Source organism: Rhipicephalus microplus, chromosome X (assembly GCF_043290135.1).
Source record: "Rhipicephalus microplus isolate Deutch F79 chromosome X, USDA_Rmic, whole genome shotgun sequence".
Taxonomy (NCBI): Eukaryota; Metazoa; Arthropoda; class Arachnida; order Ixodida; family Ixodidae; genus Rhipicephalus; species Rhipicephalus microplus.
The window spans coordinates 374,979,272-374,996,443 of record NC_134710.1 but is presented as its reverse complement, the minus strand read 5'-3'; the positions used below and the strand labels follow the sequence as shown (position 1 = coordinate 374,996,443).

At 46.6% G+C, this 17,172-nt stretch overlaps 2 protein-coding genes across 2 annotated transcripts in view; both read left to right on the top strand.

Annotated features, from left to right (window-relative positions):
- LOC119186467 (nose resistant to fluoxetine protein 6) overlaps positions 1 to 17,172 on the top strand; it is a 126,990-nt gene that overhangs the window by 66,376 nt on the left and 43,442 nt on the right. The gene's annotated exons all lie outside the window — the stretch shown is intronic.
- LOC142777309 (uncharacterized) lies at positions 1,536 to 2,448 on the top strand. The gene has a single exon (XM_075881615.1). The coding sequence runs from the start codon at positions 1,865 to 1,867 to the stop codon at positions 2,237 to 2,239; it is 375 nt and encodes a 124-aa protein (XP_075737730.1). The 5' UTR covers positions 1,536 to 1,864; the 3' UTR covers positions 2,240 to 2,448.

Genomic DNA, 17,172 nt, shown 5'->3' with positions numbered 1-17,172 from the left:
CATTGAACGTTTAATACGCGCGGAACGTCCATCAGTAAGTGAGGTACGAAATAGTTATCGAATTTCGTCTGAGCACTATAAACTTCTTAAAGAAATCGAAAAGGTAGTAGAAGACGCAGTTCATATCAATCGCTTGGAAACTGAGATGGACGAAGCAGAGATTTATGAATACCAGGTCATTCTAGCCAAGGTCAGTGTGGAATATAAGATCGCAGACTTGTGTGGCACTCTTTGTCTGTGGCACCACCATCCAGCCTCTGCTTGTTCAACAGCAATCTTTTTCTAAGGAAGCTAGACGACCCCGACTCACGACAAAGTGCTGAACGTGCTGGAAGCCAAAAGGTAGCTGATTTCACCACCGTAACGAGCATTCAAGATCACGTAGAACCACTACTTCCAAAGAACTAGCACACGCCTTATGAACTCCCGTCAGCGTACGCTATCAATGAAGCATTCGACACGACAGTTAGAATAGCTCAAGTGCACATGGTGGAGGAAGAAAGCTTTATGGTCGAAAAACAAAAGCCTTTATATATCTAAAAGGGTATTCGTGGGATATTGAGAATGGATGCAAGCCTAAGGCAACAGATTCAGATGTTGTACAGTCCTCTCAGCCACACGTATCCACGTCTGACAGAAGCAGACAAGAAGCATTCAAGTGAAAAAAAGCAAGAGAAAAATTGTGAGGGCGCAGGAGTCTGCTGCCTGTATTAGTCCTAAGATCTCCTTGAGTAAGCTGCCAACATCAAGGGGGAGAAGAGTGCGGACCGTACAAGCTACCTCACTGCCGATTAAGAATATCAAGACAGGACCATAGCGGCGAATGAAGCAATCAAGTCCAGGGTGGAGGCAGAAGGATGATGCTTTCAAGGTGTCCACAGTCATAGCGAGAAATTCAAAAACAAAGGTTCTCAAAATGAGCTACACCAGAACCTCGCAGATGAACCCATGTTTCTGCCAACGAAATCTGATCATCAAGAGCACAAGTTCACTGAAGGCGACGCGTTCAAAGGCATGGATATGGAACAAGCGTCGAAAGCACCATTGGAAAACCAGGCGATAGAGTAAACCCGGATTGTTCCACGTGGATTGACTTGCTCCTGAAACTATTAGTGACGAACATTGTGTGTTTAGTGCTTATATAGGAATTGTGATATCGTTCATCATGAGGCGGCCAACTGTGGGAGTGCGGAGGATGTTCCAAAATGCGTAGAGCACGACGAGCGACATTATTTATCGTCATCGGGGATTATAGAAGCGTATTGGATTATAATACTACCGTGCGATGGACGCTGAAATACATAAAGAATGAATAGAGGAACTTTTTTAGTACTATATTTAGCTTTTCTGAAAATGTGTGTAGATTACCGCACCGTGCATTGACACTGTAAACCTGTTTTGTTTGTTTGTTTGCTTGTGACCTGTAAACTCTGGCATATACCCAGTATGGGGGATTGGCAAAATAAAACTTGTAGCATATGTAGGATAACTTTACAGTGATTGTCATCCTATGTACAAAGAAAAAAAAGAAGAAATTGTAAATAGTCTTTTAAAAATAAATAAAGCAAGAATAACCTTTTACACACGGGGTTTCTTCTTTGCGTTACGTTCGAAGTGGATGCAAGGTGGCGTACAGGTGCGTCCATTCCGGTACTGCACGCGCTGCCATCCCTGCAGACAAACCACTAGCTTACCGCAGTCTGACACAGCGAAGACCGGGAAGCTAACGGAGGAAGGAGGACTCTGAAGCTGCCAAGCTCCTCTTGCTGGAACAAATTTCAACACAGCCGCTGTGGCTGGCTGAAGGCCGCTACCTGTTCTTGGCTGCTCAGGTAAGCGGCGCAGCACACTGGCGGCGCAGAACATGGCAGTGCCAAATGGGGAGTGCAGCAGCAGTGGGAACAGTGGCGTCGTAGTTACCGATGTATCGCCCAACGAAGATGAGACACTGGAGGGTCGAGCTGCGGCCATACGGAAGAAACTTGACAACACTTACCGTCAGATAGGGTTCCTCAACCAGCAAATCCGCGACCTTAGACGCCTGTACAAGCGGGCCGAGAAGTACAACAAGCACGCTTTTTGCTACAACATCCTCATAAAAAGGTCCATCGCAAGCGGCATAAAGATGATGTACTGCCACTACGCCAACACCCAAGTGGCTGAGCTGGAGCGCATCACCACACAATTGGAAGAGGTGCGTTCAACGGCCAGTGACACCTCGGATGGCAACAGAGTGTAGTTTTGGTGTGTGGCATGTTTTGAAGTTTCCATTATTGATGTCCCGTGTTGTTGCTGAGCAGTGCTCCGCTGGCAAGTGTTGTGCAGACTTCCTGAACAGTAATTGTTCGTGGGTGTCTTGTGCAGCGTCAATTCTTTTTCTTTTTTTTAACGCTTCTGCAAGAGAGGAAAGTCCAAGCAACTTCTTCGGCAACCACATGCCACCCGCCTGCTTAACACACACGGCGACTTGAAGGTCAAGCGCACGTGTCGAGGCTGCGCCCTCGCATGGTTCCCTCTCGAAGCCTGCTTTATCGTGAGCCAGGACAGACCTCGTTATGAACAGTAGTGTTGGTGCAACGAGAAGCAGAATGCAGACGAAGCTGTTTCGGCGATCCGAACACCACGTCATCCACCTGCAGGGCACAGCGAAGCTGTGGGGTAAAACAGTGACAAAAGTCCATCTGATTTTGTGTTACTCAGGCCTTGGTTTCTCTTTTTTTAATTACAACTTTCCGTTTTACAGTCGTGTGTGTGTTGTCGTTTATACCTAAGTTAGCTTTAGCATTATTTCATTTTTAGTTTTACAGGCAAAGTTGGCTGGCCAACCTTTCCTTTCTTTATGGTTTTATGCGCTCACTCTTCTTTTGCACCACACCTTGGTGCTTTCTTGTGTTGCCAGTCCTGTCCCAGCTTTTGTACTAGTATAATGCTTCAGCATTTTTTGCTCCTCAATCCAGCTGCACTGCCATGTTTTTTTTTTTGAGAGGGCAATGCTGTGTGAAATACTTTGTTGACTTAACAGCATTCCCATTATTTTTAGTTTGTTTATAGGCTTTCATTTTAGATATCACTCTTTTGTTTATGCGTTTATCCTGGTGTCTTTACTCTCAGGACTTCGATTGATGTTCTTGAAGGCATCATTAAAAGCAAAGGGTAGGTCCCATAGAATGATTTCAAGTGACGTCATCCTCTAGTGTGCCAGCGGCACCCACCGTCATCTTGGTGGTCCGTGGCGGTGCAGATTCTCTCTGGTTTGGCGCTTCATCGGTTCTGTTGAAGCGGCCACGAGAGGCTGTGTGCATGACAAAATGCTTGCCACTGCAGTTTGTGCGGATAGAATGTCGTTGAAACCACCCAAGATTGTCCCTTACCGTGCTGACGCTGGCCACATCTTGGGGGCCCCACCCCCTTGCAACCATCCTAAACCTCTTACGTATTTTCAGGCTTCTTATCATCCTTTTTCTCTGAGACTATTATATGGGAAGTGTTCGGGTTTGTTTCACTTCTTTCTTCTACGTCTCTTCTTGCGATTGAACTAGAACTTGAATTTCATTTCCCATGCCCATTTTTTATTGGTAGAAACTGCTGTGCCGCTTGGTGCACGAGCCACCTCCGCACAGAAATGGCTCCAGCGCCGCACGGAAGTGATATCGTACACTTTTTCGTTGGGATCATGTGAATAGGACATTACTTCGCCAAATCGGCACGCGATGACCTGACTTGCAGTGTGCGTCCTTGACGGCATATCTTACCGGGCCAGCGCCTCCTCAATTCAGAGGAGGCGCTGGCCGGACTCGCTGCGGCGTGGCTGGTGGTCCAGTCTACAGGCCCTTTGATATTATACGTTTGATTACCCTCGCAGAATTGGCTATATTTACTGTGCTGAGCTGCTTAGTGAATGAATGTTTTTTGTTGGCGAGACACCGCAGAACACGTGAAATTCAGATGCAGCTGGTTTCTCCGGCATGCGTGTCAGGAATGTTGAGTTGCACGGCAGACTAAGTCACTTCAATATACTGACCTGTATTCTTGATGCTCTAGGCGATCAGCACTTTATAATTGATGCCCAAAGGCAAGTGTCGACTGCGTTGGCTCAGATACATATAAAACAATTCGCAACAGTTTGCTTTGATGATTCATGCGGCCTGGGACAGCACTGCACCATTAACCTAGCAAGAGATGAGAACGGCCGATACGTGCTCGCACTTTGCGATAAAGTCTGCATTGCAGGAGCGCTGTCCTTCGGTGATCCCAGTTTCGTAAAAACACTTCGCTGCTGCACTGTGACTTCATGAGCGTCCGGACATTCACGCGAACTGTGCAAAAACATTTATACAATTGTCGTCCTTGCCCTTCGCGATGATCAAATGAGGTGCTCGGCAGCAAGGATACACTCAGCTTTGACGACAACAACTTTTTACATTACAATCTAGAAAATGCAGTACTTCCGTCAGCAGTAATTCACATATCACAGTGAGAAACTTTGATTTTTTTCTTTTGCAGCTACCATCTTTGTCACAGTTAGCTTTCGCAGCGCCCCTTGGTCTTGTGATATTTACGATATGTCCTTAGTTAAGAAATGTACGTCAACTGACTCATCAAACAGTTCTTGTTTATTATATTTGTAGGTTTGGCGCATTAAAAGGTAATAACTAGTGCATTTGAATGGCCTTAAAATTGTTTTATTTAGATGACGTCACTTGCGTGCGGTGCAGGTGCTAATTCTGCTTAGATATGGTGAACTATAACTGTGTAGAATTATAGTGAGCCGCGCGTCGCAGAAGACGCTGGCTTTTTTATTTCACGTCCCGTGATCAAATCCGCCACCTTCGGAGAAGCAGACGGCCACCGTATAACCCCTACACTAGTCCAGCTGACTCTATAGAACACTTTGATTTCACCAGAAAAGCTCTCTGCCATTGAAGCATATCCCCCCAAGTTTATAGGCTGTATTCACGTGAATTTAGGTTGGCGGGTGCGGTAGCGAAAAGTGCACCAGCTGTGCTGGCAACCGCATGGCAACCCTTTTGAAGACCATGGTTCCGACAAGTGCATTCATTCCGCCATTCCGTGTCCGCCGCCTTAATGTTACTGCGGGCCCGTTGTTCTTATTTGTTTAGAGCGAAAGCTGTTATGAGATCACAACTCGGGTCTCGCGCAGCACCGTAAGTGTCCGTCGCCGCCGCCGGTCTCAGTAAACACACCGCAAGAAATTACAAAAAAAAAAGTCCTAGTATCAAGGAGACTGTGGAGGTCGAACGTGGTTCCGCAGGGTGCCAGCACAATATTCTACGCCTGAGCCACAACGTTTTTTTTTCTTACATGGTACTTAATACAAAGGCGGCGTACGTGTATACATAGCGTACAACATACATAGGGTTAAGTCGACAAATGTACAATGAATGTTACAAAGTAAATCTCGTACAGCAAAACTCTGAAGGGGTATTTGAGTAGCACACTTCATGAACTCAGCATACCAGTCCGGCTGAAATTGCAGTTGGTCTGGTATGGAAGAACGAGCAGTCGTCGCACAATGCGAATTACGTAACGAGTGGGTCGTCCAATGCTCCAACCCATTCCAAAGGCTTGTTTTTGTTCAGCTACTAATTGTGGCGCATACCCACTTCTGGCATGATTCCTCATCGTCGTCAGCCACTGCATGAACTATAGGTGGATAGCAAAACGGCGCGTCCTCTGCTACGGTACTTCCGGTTCGAGGCCTATCCCTTCGCTGCTTCAAGGTGCATGCCTGCTGCGCAGTGTAATCGGGGGGGGGGGGGGGGGGGGGGAGCATGTGAAATTTTGTGAAGTTTTTGCTGCCGCTTGTTCAATTCTTGTGTCATGAATTCTTTTTTGTGTCAATGGATGGATGATATTTCACGCATATCCGGGAACGAAGCGAGACGTGGACATGGGCAAGGAACGTTGAGAGATGGGTTTTAAGAACAGCGTGCGTTTATGCTTCGAAACACGCAGTAATCGTTTGCGGAATCACCTCGATCTAGTATTTTCAAGCGCATACTCTTGCCGAGACCACTTCAAAATCACTCATAGATATGTTTCACACGCTGTCATACGTCAATATACGTACTAAGTCTACATATGTACGCGTACTTTGCATGATTGAATAAGCCGATGTAGCATATTTCTGTTGTATAATCCGCATCAATAACTGTCTGTCAAACTGATTGAAAGAGGTGAGTGCGTGAAAAACCCACAGAACAATACGGCCACTCAAATGATGGTATCGTGCGACGTCTCACGTCGCGCGATTCCATTATTTCTCGACGTGATTTGAGTTCTTGCTGTCGTGTAACTAGCTTCATACTTTTAAAAACTTGGGCTGATTGCCGGCCATATACTTCTCTTTCTCGTGAAAGAAATAGAGAAAGTATTCCACTCCCATTGAAGTAATTGAGCTCAAGGAATACAATTCTGCGATTGGCCCCCGTGGACATTATTAATTCCAAATCGCCTGAAAACCACGTACACGCGTTAAAGTGTTCCTCTTAAAAGTGTGCGATGGGCAATTGTTCGCCTTTAATTGCGCGACTTGATTTACCGCAGACAAAAATTAAAAGAAGGGTCACGCACGTAGAGAACCAACGCTTACAAAGGGGGCTCTAAATGTTAGTTACTTTTGCTCTGTACGATGAAGTAACCGTCTTTGTTGGTTTCTAAAATGAATGTACTCATCCATGATGAAGTAACCGTCCTTGTTGGTTCCTAAAATAAGTGTATACTTATTCATTACACACATGTGTATTGGCCACGTTGCCTTCATCGCTGACCTAAAAGGCACTGCACATACCTTACAAGGTAGCCTTTTTAAACAGAGTGTCTATATAAAAATGCCTTACAATATAACAAAATATCGATATTTAATTGTGATGTCACTGCTACCCGACGCGCTGTAGTCACATCAACGGTAATGGTGACTTTCTTGACCACAATGCTTTTTCGGTTCGCCATACATAGAAAATCACCTTTTTCAATCACGACCGCGCTTGCCTCCGTCGAGCTGAGAACTCTCATTGTCGATATTCATAGCAACAATATGAAAATCCGGACGCCAGCCCTGCTGCCCAATATGAATACAGCGTGGGAAATGAGAGTGGGAGATGAAGGATGCTTCAAACAACAAAGAGCTCTTCAGCTGTTTGAGGAACCACTATACACTCTAATCAGGCTTAACTTCACAAGTGATCAGGCGAGACTGCAATATCATCGTTTATTTATAAATCCAGTATGAGCAAAATATAGACCACTTCTCCGAAGCAGTACTTGCTACTGTACGGCAGATCATAATGCACACTCGTGTTGGTCCTACGTGTATAACGGTCAGTATATCGAAGGAAACGACGAATCCATGCTTCGAGTTCCTTGCGCAGCTCCTGCACACGTTGGCTATACACACCCTGGAAAGGCGCATTGCTGTCCTGCAGGAAGCCATCAGGAAGCGAAAAGTAACTGACGGCGACCCTGAAGCCCGTGCCTTTTCAAGATGGTTGTCCAGGATCTCACGGCCCCCTTCGAAGAACAAGAAATGTGATTACTCGACTCGAATGATAGTAGCAAGCCAGCCGCACATGGAGCTGGGGGAGCTGTGCGTCATAATGTTGACCGGCAAGAAACCGCCTATGAAAGCACGAGGCTGGCCGTTGAAGTCCTCTCTGAGTAGCCGCGGATGCATGGCGTAGCTCAGGGCGAAAACTTGAAGCTTAACGCATGTACCGGCCTTGAAGGAGCACAAAACGCTTGCCTGGCCGACAACCCCATGGTAGCACGACGGCCGAGACAACAGGACCCGAACGGAAGGCGTTTTGCGAAGAAGGCACAGGTGCGGAGCGGAGGCGCTTTGTGAATGAGCTCGCGGCTGTGCATGACGATGCCGCATGCATTTCGCCTGAACCCCGTGAGTCCGAAGCGGCGCTTCTCAAACACAAACACCAGGTCTTCGCCATGCCGCTGTGCTCTGCGCTTCGAGGTGGCGATTTCGCAGTCGTGCTGTCCGATGCGAGCGCGGTGCCGCTTGGCGGTGCCCCGAGGTGAAGACATGCGCAGTTTTCTGTCTTCACGACGCTTTACGTGTAAGGGGGCAGCCAACGGGGTCTCGGTCGTACTTGAGGTCAGCTGGCGAAAGTCGCGACAAGCATATGCTGAGAAATGCAGGTCGAAGACTTGCTGCGGAGGCTTCATCATGATGACGAGCGAGCTACGGTGGAATGCCTTTCAGAACAAGCCACCACGCGCACATGACACGTGCGCTCGCTAAGACTTATGAAGCAATTAAAAAAAAAGAGGAAGGCCAATGAAAGCTCTTGGTATACGCGCAGTGCAGACCTCGCGGTGGCTAGAATAGGGCATCTGCGCTGCAGCCCTGCAGCAAAAACTCTATATATGTATGCATTGGTAAAAATTTAGCGATATCTTTCCCTATAGTGCGTACTCCAAGCACTGAAATATATTTGAACTTGCTATGCACCCACTACGTGGCCATAATGGAAAAGTCGCAGTGAAGTGTGTGCCTTTTGTAGTTGGTGACTGGCTTTAAAAATGAAATCGTTATTCTCAATCTTCTGACACCCGATGGCAATGTACGCTTGCTTGTACCGCGCATTATTGCTTCAATACTTCACCTTGTACTGTGAAGCCTGTATACAGGATGCGTATGTTTGTAAAGCATAAAAATACTTTAACTGCATTTTCAAGCACAGGAAGTTATTTTCGCTGTATTCACATCCAGAGGCGCGGCTGTGTGGTAGTATTGCGCATAACCCGGGAATTGCTGGCGAGTGCTGTACAAATAAAAATCGACGCACCTTGCATGCGTGGCGGAAGACTTGAACGAACTGTGAAGCTGGGTGGCCTTCCTTAATCTGCTTTATTTTTTTCTTTCGCTCCGTTTTTGTTCCTTCTTTGTCTCTCTTTCTGTATATTTAATTCTATTTATTTTATTTCAAGAACCCTTCCGCACACACCCATTGCACGCAGAGCGTCCAAAATGTTCGCATGATGCAGGCAATCAAAGGCACTCTCGATTTAGAGGAGAACCGTGCAAGTATCTGGCGTCACCGCGGAGCTTTGCATCCTCCAGGGTGGTGACAACGTCGGAGATGGAATCCGCGTTGGACCGGTGGCTGCGGTAGCCGCTCTGCCCGTCTGCTAGGAAATTGAGGGTAGCGGCTTTTCATTCGAGTCGCTTGAGGGCCATGACCTCCATGACCTTCCCAGCAGCTGACGTAAACGAGACCGGCCGGTAGGAGGTCGGTTCCGATGAGGGCTTGCCCTTCCTGCGAACCGAGACGACAATCGCCTCCTTCCTAGACCCCGGAAACGCGCTAGAGCGCCAGACCACTCGGCACGTCCTCTTCCAACTCCCCTGCTCTTCTTCGGCTCAGATATCTCTTTATATCTGACCCACTTGTGTCATTCTGATTGGTGATGCTGCAGTTTCGTGGGGCCAAACCATTGGCACCCTAAATCTTCGTGGTTACTGGTGATTGGGCCACTTTCCTTTTATGTTGTTTACGTAGCGCCCTCGTGCCGATGTTTGTCGTCGTCGTCTACACCCGGTTTCTGTCAGCATATGCACTGCGTGTCTTGATTCTTTTAGTGTAACGCACTTTTACAAGGCACTCAGAAACGCGCAATATTCTAACGCGCACCACTGATCACAGCCACATATGTTCCCCGAAATTTGCGAGAATTATTTCATGCTTGGGTTTTTGTATTGCTGTTCACACCTTTCCGTGGACCACGTCTGCAAGTGGAAAGTGCCACGAAATAGCAAGGAATAGGCAACAGGAAAAAACGGAATCACTCTGTCACGGTGTCAAAGTGATTTTCAGCAATGTGCCTATATCAGTTGAACTTGTGCCCTTATATATCAGTCGAACTTGTGCCCTTAGAGCTGGACGAAAAGTAGCGCAGAGCGATTTTACCAAAGCTGTCTTTTTTACTCTACCCGCCATGGTTGTTCAGTGGTTATGGTGCTCCATTTATGACCCACAGGTCACTGGATCGAATCCCTGTCCTACGTATTTTTGGTGTAGGCGAAAATAGTCAATGCTCATACATTTTGATTTAGGGGCATGTTAAAAGCCCAAAGTGGCGAATTTCCGGAGGGTCCACTTCGGTGTCTCTCTTAATCATATTGTGGTTTTGGGACGTCAAACCCCATCAATTGATCATTAACAACTATGTTTTTACGGCTGTTCGGAAAATCTATATCCAACAAGAACTTCAGTTAATTTTCTTTCTTGATTCTCAGCAGGCGCCCGTGGTTGATACATTTGGCTGAAGCCGTCTATACGTTTCCTTTAAAGAACAGCGAGAATGTCTTCTGGGCGAACTTGTATTTCACGGTATATGTTCAGAGAGCAATGCGAAACAATGTTTATATTGTTTTTGTAGCTATCAGGTACAACTTTAGGCGTCTCAGCGATGAAAAAAAGCGTTCGGCTTCAGCTGTACTCACCGGCATAGTTGCCGGAATCTTTAGAAGACGGTGCACGTTTGGGAAGAAAACTTCTGGGTGATTGACAACCGCTTGCATCGCAGACATGCTCAATGTTTCTCGCGTCTTTCGCTTTCATTTCGGAGCCGCTATTCTGCTAACTCCCCTTGAAATGCTGAAGTTGAGATAATGTTCGAGTACACGTCAGTAAACTCCTCGGCATTTGGAAGAGCGGCAGACTCGGGGATATTTTGTGGCAGAAGCGAAGAAGGCATCTTCAAGGTGTGCCGATGCCTTTTATCGCACTCATTGAAGTGGTCTAATAAATAGTCCAGAAAAGGCCAGGAGTACTAAAAGCCTAAAGTGCTCTTTTACGCCAGCAACTGGCACGTTACTTGGATGAAGCTGCTTGCCTGCGACACGCAGCATCCTCATTTCAACATGTGCGGCTTTGGCATCCTTTACAGAGGCGTCGTGTAGATCATTAAAGCCAGACTCCCGCATCTAGAGCACTGCAGATTTAACGTCGTCGGCACGCATCAAAGCGGTGGCCAGGTCCAAAGAGCTAGGCTGAAGCAACCTCGAAAGCGGAAGCCTTATAGAGAGTACTTTTCTGCTATATAGAGAGCATAGCGACGAAAGCTACAAAAAAAAAGACAATACGCGTTTTTGCGCGCATATAAGTTTTTTGGAGAATATATTCAGCGAACAAGCTATTTCTATGCGCCTAGGTATAGTGTGGTCCCAGGTGCATTTTCGTTTCCGACCAAGTGAAAATTTCTCAACAATGACTACCTTGCCCTTGCAGATTTCACAATACAACCTCTGCGATTGGAGCAATCCGTTGCTATCAAGTCACAGTGCAACTGTAATGTGACTCAAGGCTGCGAGAAAGTCTGCCGGAAAAATAACGCCTGCGAAATTGTGTAGCCAACGTGCAGCATAACGTAGCAAAAAAAAAAATACTTATTGCGTATCGCAAGCTTGCTTGGATGCCCGCAGTAAAGTAAAAAAAAAAAATGCTGACTAGAAGCTATCACAGCGACCAGGCCTGCTTGACATATGGATCTTAACATAAAGGCCATCTCCATCTATAGGCATGCAGTCACAAACATCGATAGTCAGAAATTGGCTCAGCAAAGTAAGCCAAACCAAAATGTAATAATAAATGTAGAAAAACATGCTGCGTATACTTCTCATTTTACGTTGTAAGCGGAGCCGTCCTTGGCTTCTGAAACGAGCTTCACCCCGACGAAGACTACGCCATCTACGCTCAACAGACATTAACGATGTCTTCTCCGATCGGGCGAGTCGTCCCCCCCCCCCCCCCCCCACCCCGGAAAAAAATTCTGGCTGTGGCCCTGTTGTCGAGTTGTCCGTTTACCTTTTGTTCGCCGAACCCAATAATCTGATTACTTGTTTAGACGCGTTATTTTCTGCTGATTTTGTAGAGGACGAGGAGCGACATTATCATCATCGGCGATTAGAGGAGGGCATTAGAGAAGGAGCGTTGTTACCGCTGTTACAAATTTCTTACGAGAGTCTAAAAGAATAGAATGCTAAACGTAGCTAAGTTCAGTTGTTTTATGCGTAGACGTTTTCTTTTCAGTTTTTTTTTGCGTTTTTTATGTTATCCTTTTCAAAGTTTTTTCTTTGTTTTGAAGTTCTTCAACTTTCAAATATTACCTGTAATACCTAACGAATTCAACCCTTCCCGTCAATGTGTAAATTAGTTATAAAAGCAAGGCACCGTCCCATTCATGGCCGATCTCTTTAGTTGGGTTGCGCCGAGTTGTTGAGGAACCAACCAACCAAATAAAGAAGAGGTCAACAGGGTGGATTTCACAAATTTCAACCGCAGTCGTAGCCGCGAGGAGCTTAATTTGTGAAGCCGCCATATGTAAAGCTGATGTGGGAGGCCTAATCGTATGCCATGCAGTGACCCAGATCGTAGGACATAACATCTCGACGACACCCGGAAATTCATTGTGCGGTTCTTCATTGACGCCGTGCGTGTTGACTCCAACTTCACCTCGGGACGCGGCCGGCCAGTGATTTCTCACGTTTACGACCCTGGACTGGGTCATGGATGCCCTCTGCGAGAGGCGGAGTCATGTGCGCAAGGCCGTCACGAAATGCATCGCCAACATTGAACGTTTAATACGCGCGGAACGTCCATCAGTAAGTGAGGTACGAAATATTTATCGAATTTCGTCTGAGCACTATAAACTTCTTAAAGAAACCGAAAAGTTAGTAGAAGACGCAGTTCATATCAATCGCTTGGAAACTGAGATGGACGAAGCAGAGATTTTTGAATACCAGGTCATTCTGCCAAGGTCAGAGTGGAATATAAGATCACAGACTTTTTAGCACTCTTCGTCTGTGGCACCACCATCCAGCCTCTGCTTGTTCAGCAGCAATCTTTTTGTAAGGAAGCTAGACGACTCCGACTCACGACAAAGTGCTGAACGTGCTTGAAGCCAAAAGGTAGCTGATTTCACCACCGTAACGAGCATTCAAGAAACGTAGAACCGCTACTTCCAAAGAACTAGCACACGCCTTATGAACTCCCGTCAGCGTACGCTATCAATGAAGCAAACGACACGACAGTTAGAATAGCTCAAGTGCACATGGTGGAGGAAGAAAGTTTTATGGTCGAAAAGCAAAGGCCTTTAAATATCTAAAAGGATATTCGTGGGATATTAAGAATGGATGCAAGCCTAAGGCAACAGATTCAGATGTTGTACAGTCCTCTCAGCCACACGTATACACGCCTGACAGAAGCAGACAAGAAGCATTCAAGCGAAAAAAAGCAAGAGAAAAATTGTGAGGGCGCAGGAGTCTGCTGCCTGTATTAGTCCTAAGATCTCCTTGAGTAAGCTGCCAACATCAAGGGAGAGAAAAGTGCTGACCGTACAAGCTACCACACTGCCGATTAAGAATATTGAGACAGGACAATAGCGGCGAATGAAGCAATCAAGTCCAGGATGGAGGCAGAAGGATGATGCTTCCAAGGTGTCCACACTCAAAGCAAGAAAATCAAAAATAAAGGTTCTCAAAATGAGCTACACCAGAACCTCGCAGATGAACCCATGTTTCTGCCAACGAAATCTGATCATCAAGAGCACAAGTTCACTGAAGGCGACGCGTTCAAAGGCATGGATATGGAACAAGCGTCGAAAGCACCATTGGAAAACCAGGCGATAGAGTAAACCCGGATTGTTCCACGTGGATTGACTTGCTCCTGAAACTATTAGTGACGAACATTGTGTGTTTAGTGCTTATATAGGAATTGTTATATCGTTCATCATGAGGCGGCCACACTGTGGGAGTGCGGAGGATGTTCCAAAATGCGGAGAGGACGACGAGCGACATTATTTATCATCATCGGAGATTATAGAAGAGTATTGGATTATAATACCACCCTGCGACGCAACGCCGATATAGATAAAGAATGAAGAGAGGAACTTTTTTAGTACTCTATATAGCTTTTCTGAAAATGAATGTAGATTACCGCACCGTGCATTGACACTGTAAACCTCTTTTGTTTGTTTGTTTGCTTGTGACCTGTAAGTTCTGGCATATACCCAGTATGGGGGATTGGCAAAATAAAACTTGTAGCATATGTAGGATAACTTTACAGTGATTGTCATCCTATGTACAAAAAAAAAGAAGAAATCGTAAATTGTCTTTTAAAAATAAATAAATCAAGAATAACCTTTTACACACGGGGTTTCTTCTTTTCGTTACGTTAGAAGTGGATGCAAGGTGGCGTACAGGCGCGTCCATTCCGGTACTGCACGCGCTGCCATCCCTGCAGACAAACCACTAGCTTACCGCAGTCTGACACAGCGAACACCGGGAAGCTAACGGAGGAAGGAGGACTCTGAAGCTGTCAAGCTCCTCTTGCTGGAACAAATTTCAACACACCCGCTGTGGCTGGCTGAGGGCCGCTACCTGTTCTTGGCTGCTCAGGTAAGCGGCGCAGCACACTGGCGGCGCAGAACATGGCAGCGCCCAATGGGGAGTGCAGCAGCAGTGGGAACAGTGGCGTCGTAGTTACCGATGTATCGCCCAACGAAGATGAGACACTGGAGGGTCGAGCTGCGGCCATACGGAACAAACTTGACAACACTTACCATCAGATAGGGTTCCTCAACCAGCGAATCCGCGACCTTAGACGCCTGTACAAGAGGGCCGAGAAGTACAACAAGCACGCTTTTTGCTACAACATCCTCATAAAAAGGTCCATCGCAAGCGGCATAAAGATGATGTACTGCCACTACGCCAACACCCAAGTGGCTGAGCTGGAGCGCATCACCACACAATTGGAAGAGGTGCGTTCGACGGCCAGTGACACCTCGGATGGCAACAGAGTGTAGTTTTGGTGTGTGGCATGTTTTGAAGTTTCCTTTATTGATGTCCCGTGTTGTTGCTGAGCAGTGCTCCGCTGGCAAGTGTTGTGCAGACTTACTGAACGGTAATTGTTCGTGGGTGTCTTGTGCAGCGTCAATTCTTTTTCTTTTTTTAACGCTTTTGCAAGAGAGGAAAGTCCAAGCAACTTCTTCGGCAACCACATGCCACCCGCCTGCTTAACACACGCGGCGACTTGAAGGTCAAGCGCACGTGTCGAGGCTGCGCCCTCGCATGGTTCCCTCTCGAAGCCTGCTTTATCGTGAGCCAGGACAGACCTCGTTATGAACAGCAGTGTTGGTGCAACGAGAAGCAGAATGCAGACGAAGCTGTTTCGGCGATCCGAACACCACGCCATCCACCTGCAGGGCAAAGCGAAGCTGTGGGGTAAAACAGTGACAAAAGTCCATCTTATTTTGTGTTACTCAGGCCTTGGTTTCTCTTTTTTTTTAATTAAAACTTACCGTTTTACAGTGGTGTGTGTGTTGTCGTTTATACCTAAGTTAGCTTTAGCATTATTTCATTTTTAGTTTTACAGGCAAAGTTGGCTGGCCAACCTTTCCTTTCTTTATGGTTTTATGCGCTCACTCTTCTTTTGCACCACACCTTGGTGCTTTCTTGTGTTGCCAGTCCTGTCCCAGCTTTTGTACTAGTATAATGCTTCAGCATTTTTTGCTCCTCAATCCAGCTGCACTGCCATGTTTTTTTTTTTTTGAGAGGGCAATGCTGTGTGAAATACTTTGTTGACTTAACAGCATTCCGATTATTTTTAGTTTGTTTATAGGCTTTCATTTTAGATAGCATTCTTTTGTTTATGCGTTTATCCTGGTGTCTTTACTCTCGGGACTTCGATTGATGTTCTTGAAGGCATCATTAAAAGCAAAGGGTAGGTCCCATAGAATGATTTCAAGTGACGTCATCCTCTAGTGCGCCAGCTGCACCCACCGTCATCTTGGTGGTCCGTGGCGGTGCAGATTCTCTCTGGTTTGGCGCTTCATCGGTTCTGTTGAAGCGGCTACGAGAGGCTGTGTGCATGACAGTATGCTTGCCACTGCAGTTTGTGCGGATAGAATGTCGTTGAAACCACCCAAGATTGTCCCTTACCGTGCTGACGCTGGCCACATCTTGGGGGCCCCACCCCCTTGCAACCATCCTAAACCTCTTACGTATTTTCAGGCTTCTTATCGTCCTTTTTCTCTGAGACTGTTATATGTGAAGTGTTCAGGTTTGTTTCACTTCTTTCTTCGACGTCTCTTCTTGCGATTGAACTAGAACTTGAATTTCATTTCCCATGCCCATTTTTTATTGGTAGAAACTGCTGTGCCGCTTGGTGCACGAGCCACCTCCGCACAGAAATGGCTCCAGCGCCGCACGGAAGTGATATCGTACACTTTTCCGTTGGGATCATGTGAATAGGACATTACTTCGCCAAATCGGCACGCGATGACCTGACTTGCAGTGTGCGTCCTCGACGGCATCCCTTACCGGGCCAGCGCCTCCTCAATTCAGAGGAGGCGCTGGCCGGACTCGCTGCTGCGTGGCTGGTGGTCCAGTCTACAGGCCCTTTGATATTATATGTTTGATTACCCTCGCAGAATTGGCTATATTTACTGTGCTGAGCTGCTTAGTGAATGAATGTTTTTTGTTGGCGAGACACCGCAGAACACGTGAAATTCAGATGCAGCTGGTTTCTCCGGCATGCGCGTCAGGAATGTTGAGTTGCACGGCAGACAAATCACTTCATTATACTGACCTGTATTCTTGACGTTCTAGGCAATCAGCACTCTATAATTGATGCCCAATGGCAAGTGTCGACTGCGTTGGCTCAGATACATATAAAACAATGCGCAACAGTTTGCTTTGATGATTCATGCGGCCAGGGACAGCACTGCACCATTAACCTAGCAACAGATGAGAACGGCCGATACGTGCTCGCACTTTGCGAAAAAGTCTGCATTGCAGGAGCGCTGTCCTTCGGTGATCACAGTTTCATAAATACAGTTCGCCGATGCACTGTGACTTCATGAGCGTCCGGACATTCACGCGAACTGTGCAAAAACATTTATACAATTGTCGACCTTGCCCTTCGCGATGATCAGATGAGGTGCTCGGCAGCAAGGACACACTCACATTCGACGACAACTTTTTACATTACAATTTAGAAAATGCAGTACTTCCATTAGCAGTAATCCACATATCACAGTGAGAAACTTCGATTTTTATTTTTGGAGCTACCATCTTTGTCACAGTTAGCTTTCGCAGCACCCCCTGGTCTTGAGGTACTTACGATATGTCCTTAG

Bases quoted from the DNA above. Each gene is read 5' to 3' on its own strand.
- LOC142777309 (XM_075881615.1), top strand. From the start codon at position 1,865: ATGGCAGTGCCAAATGGGGAGTGCAGCAGCAGTGGGAACAGTGGCGTC.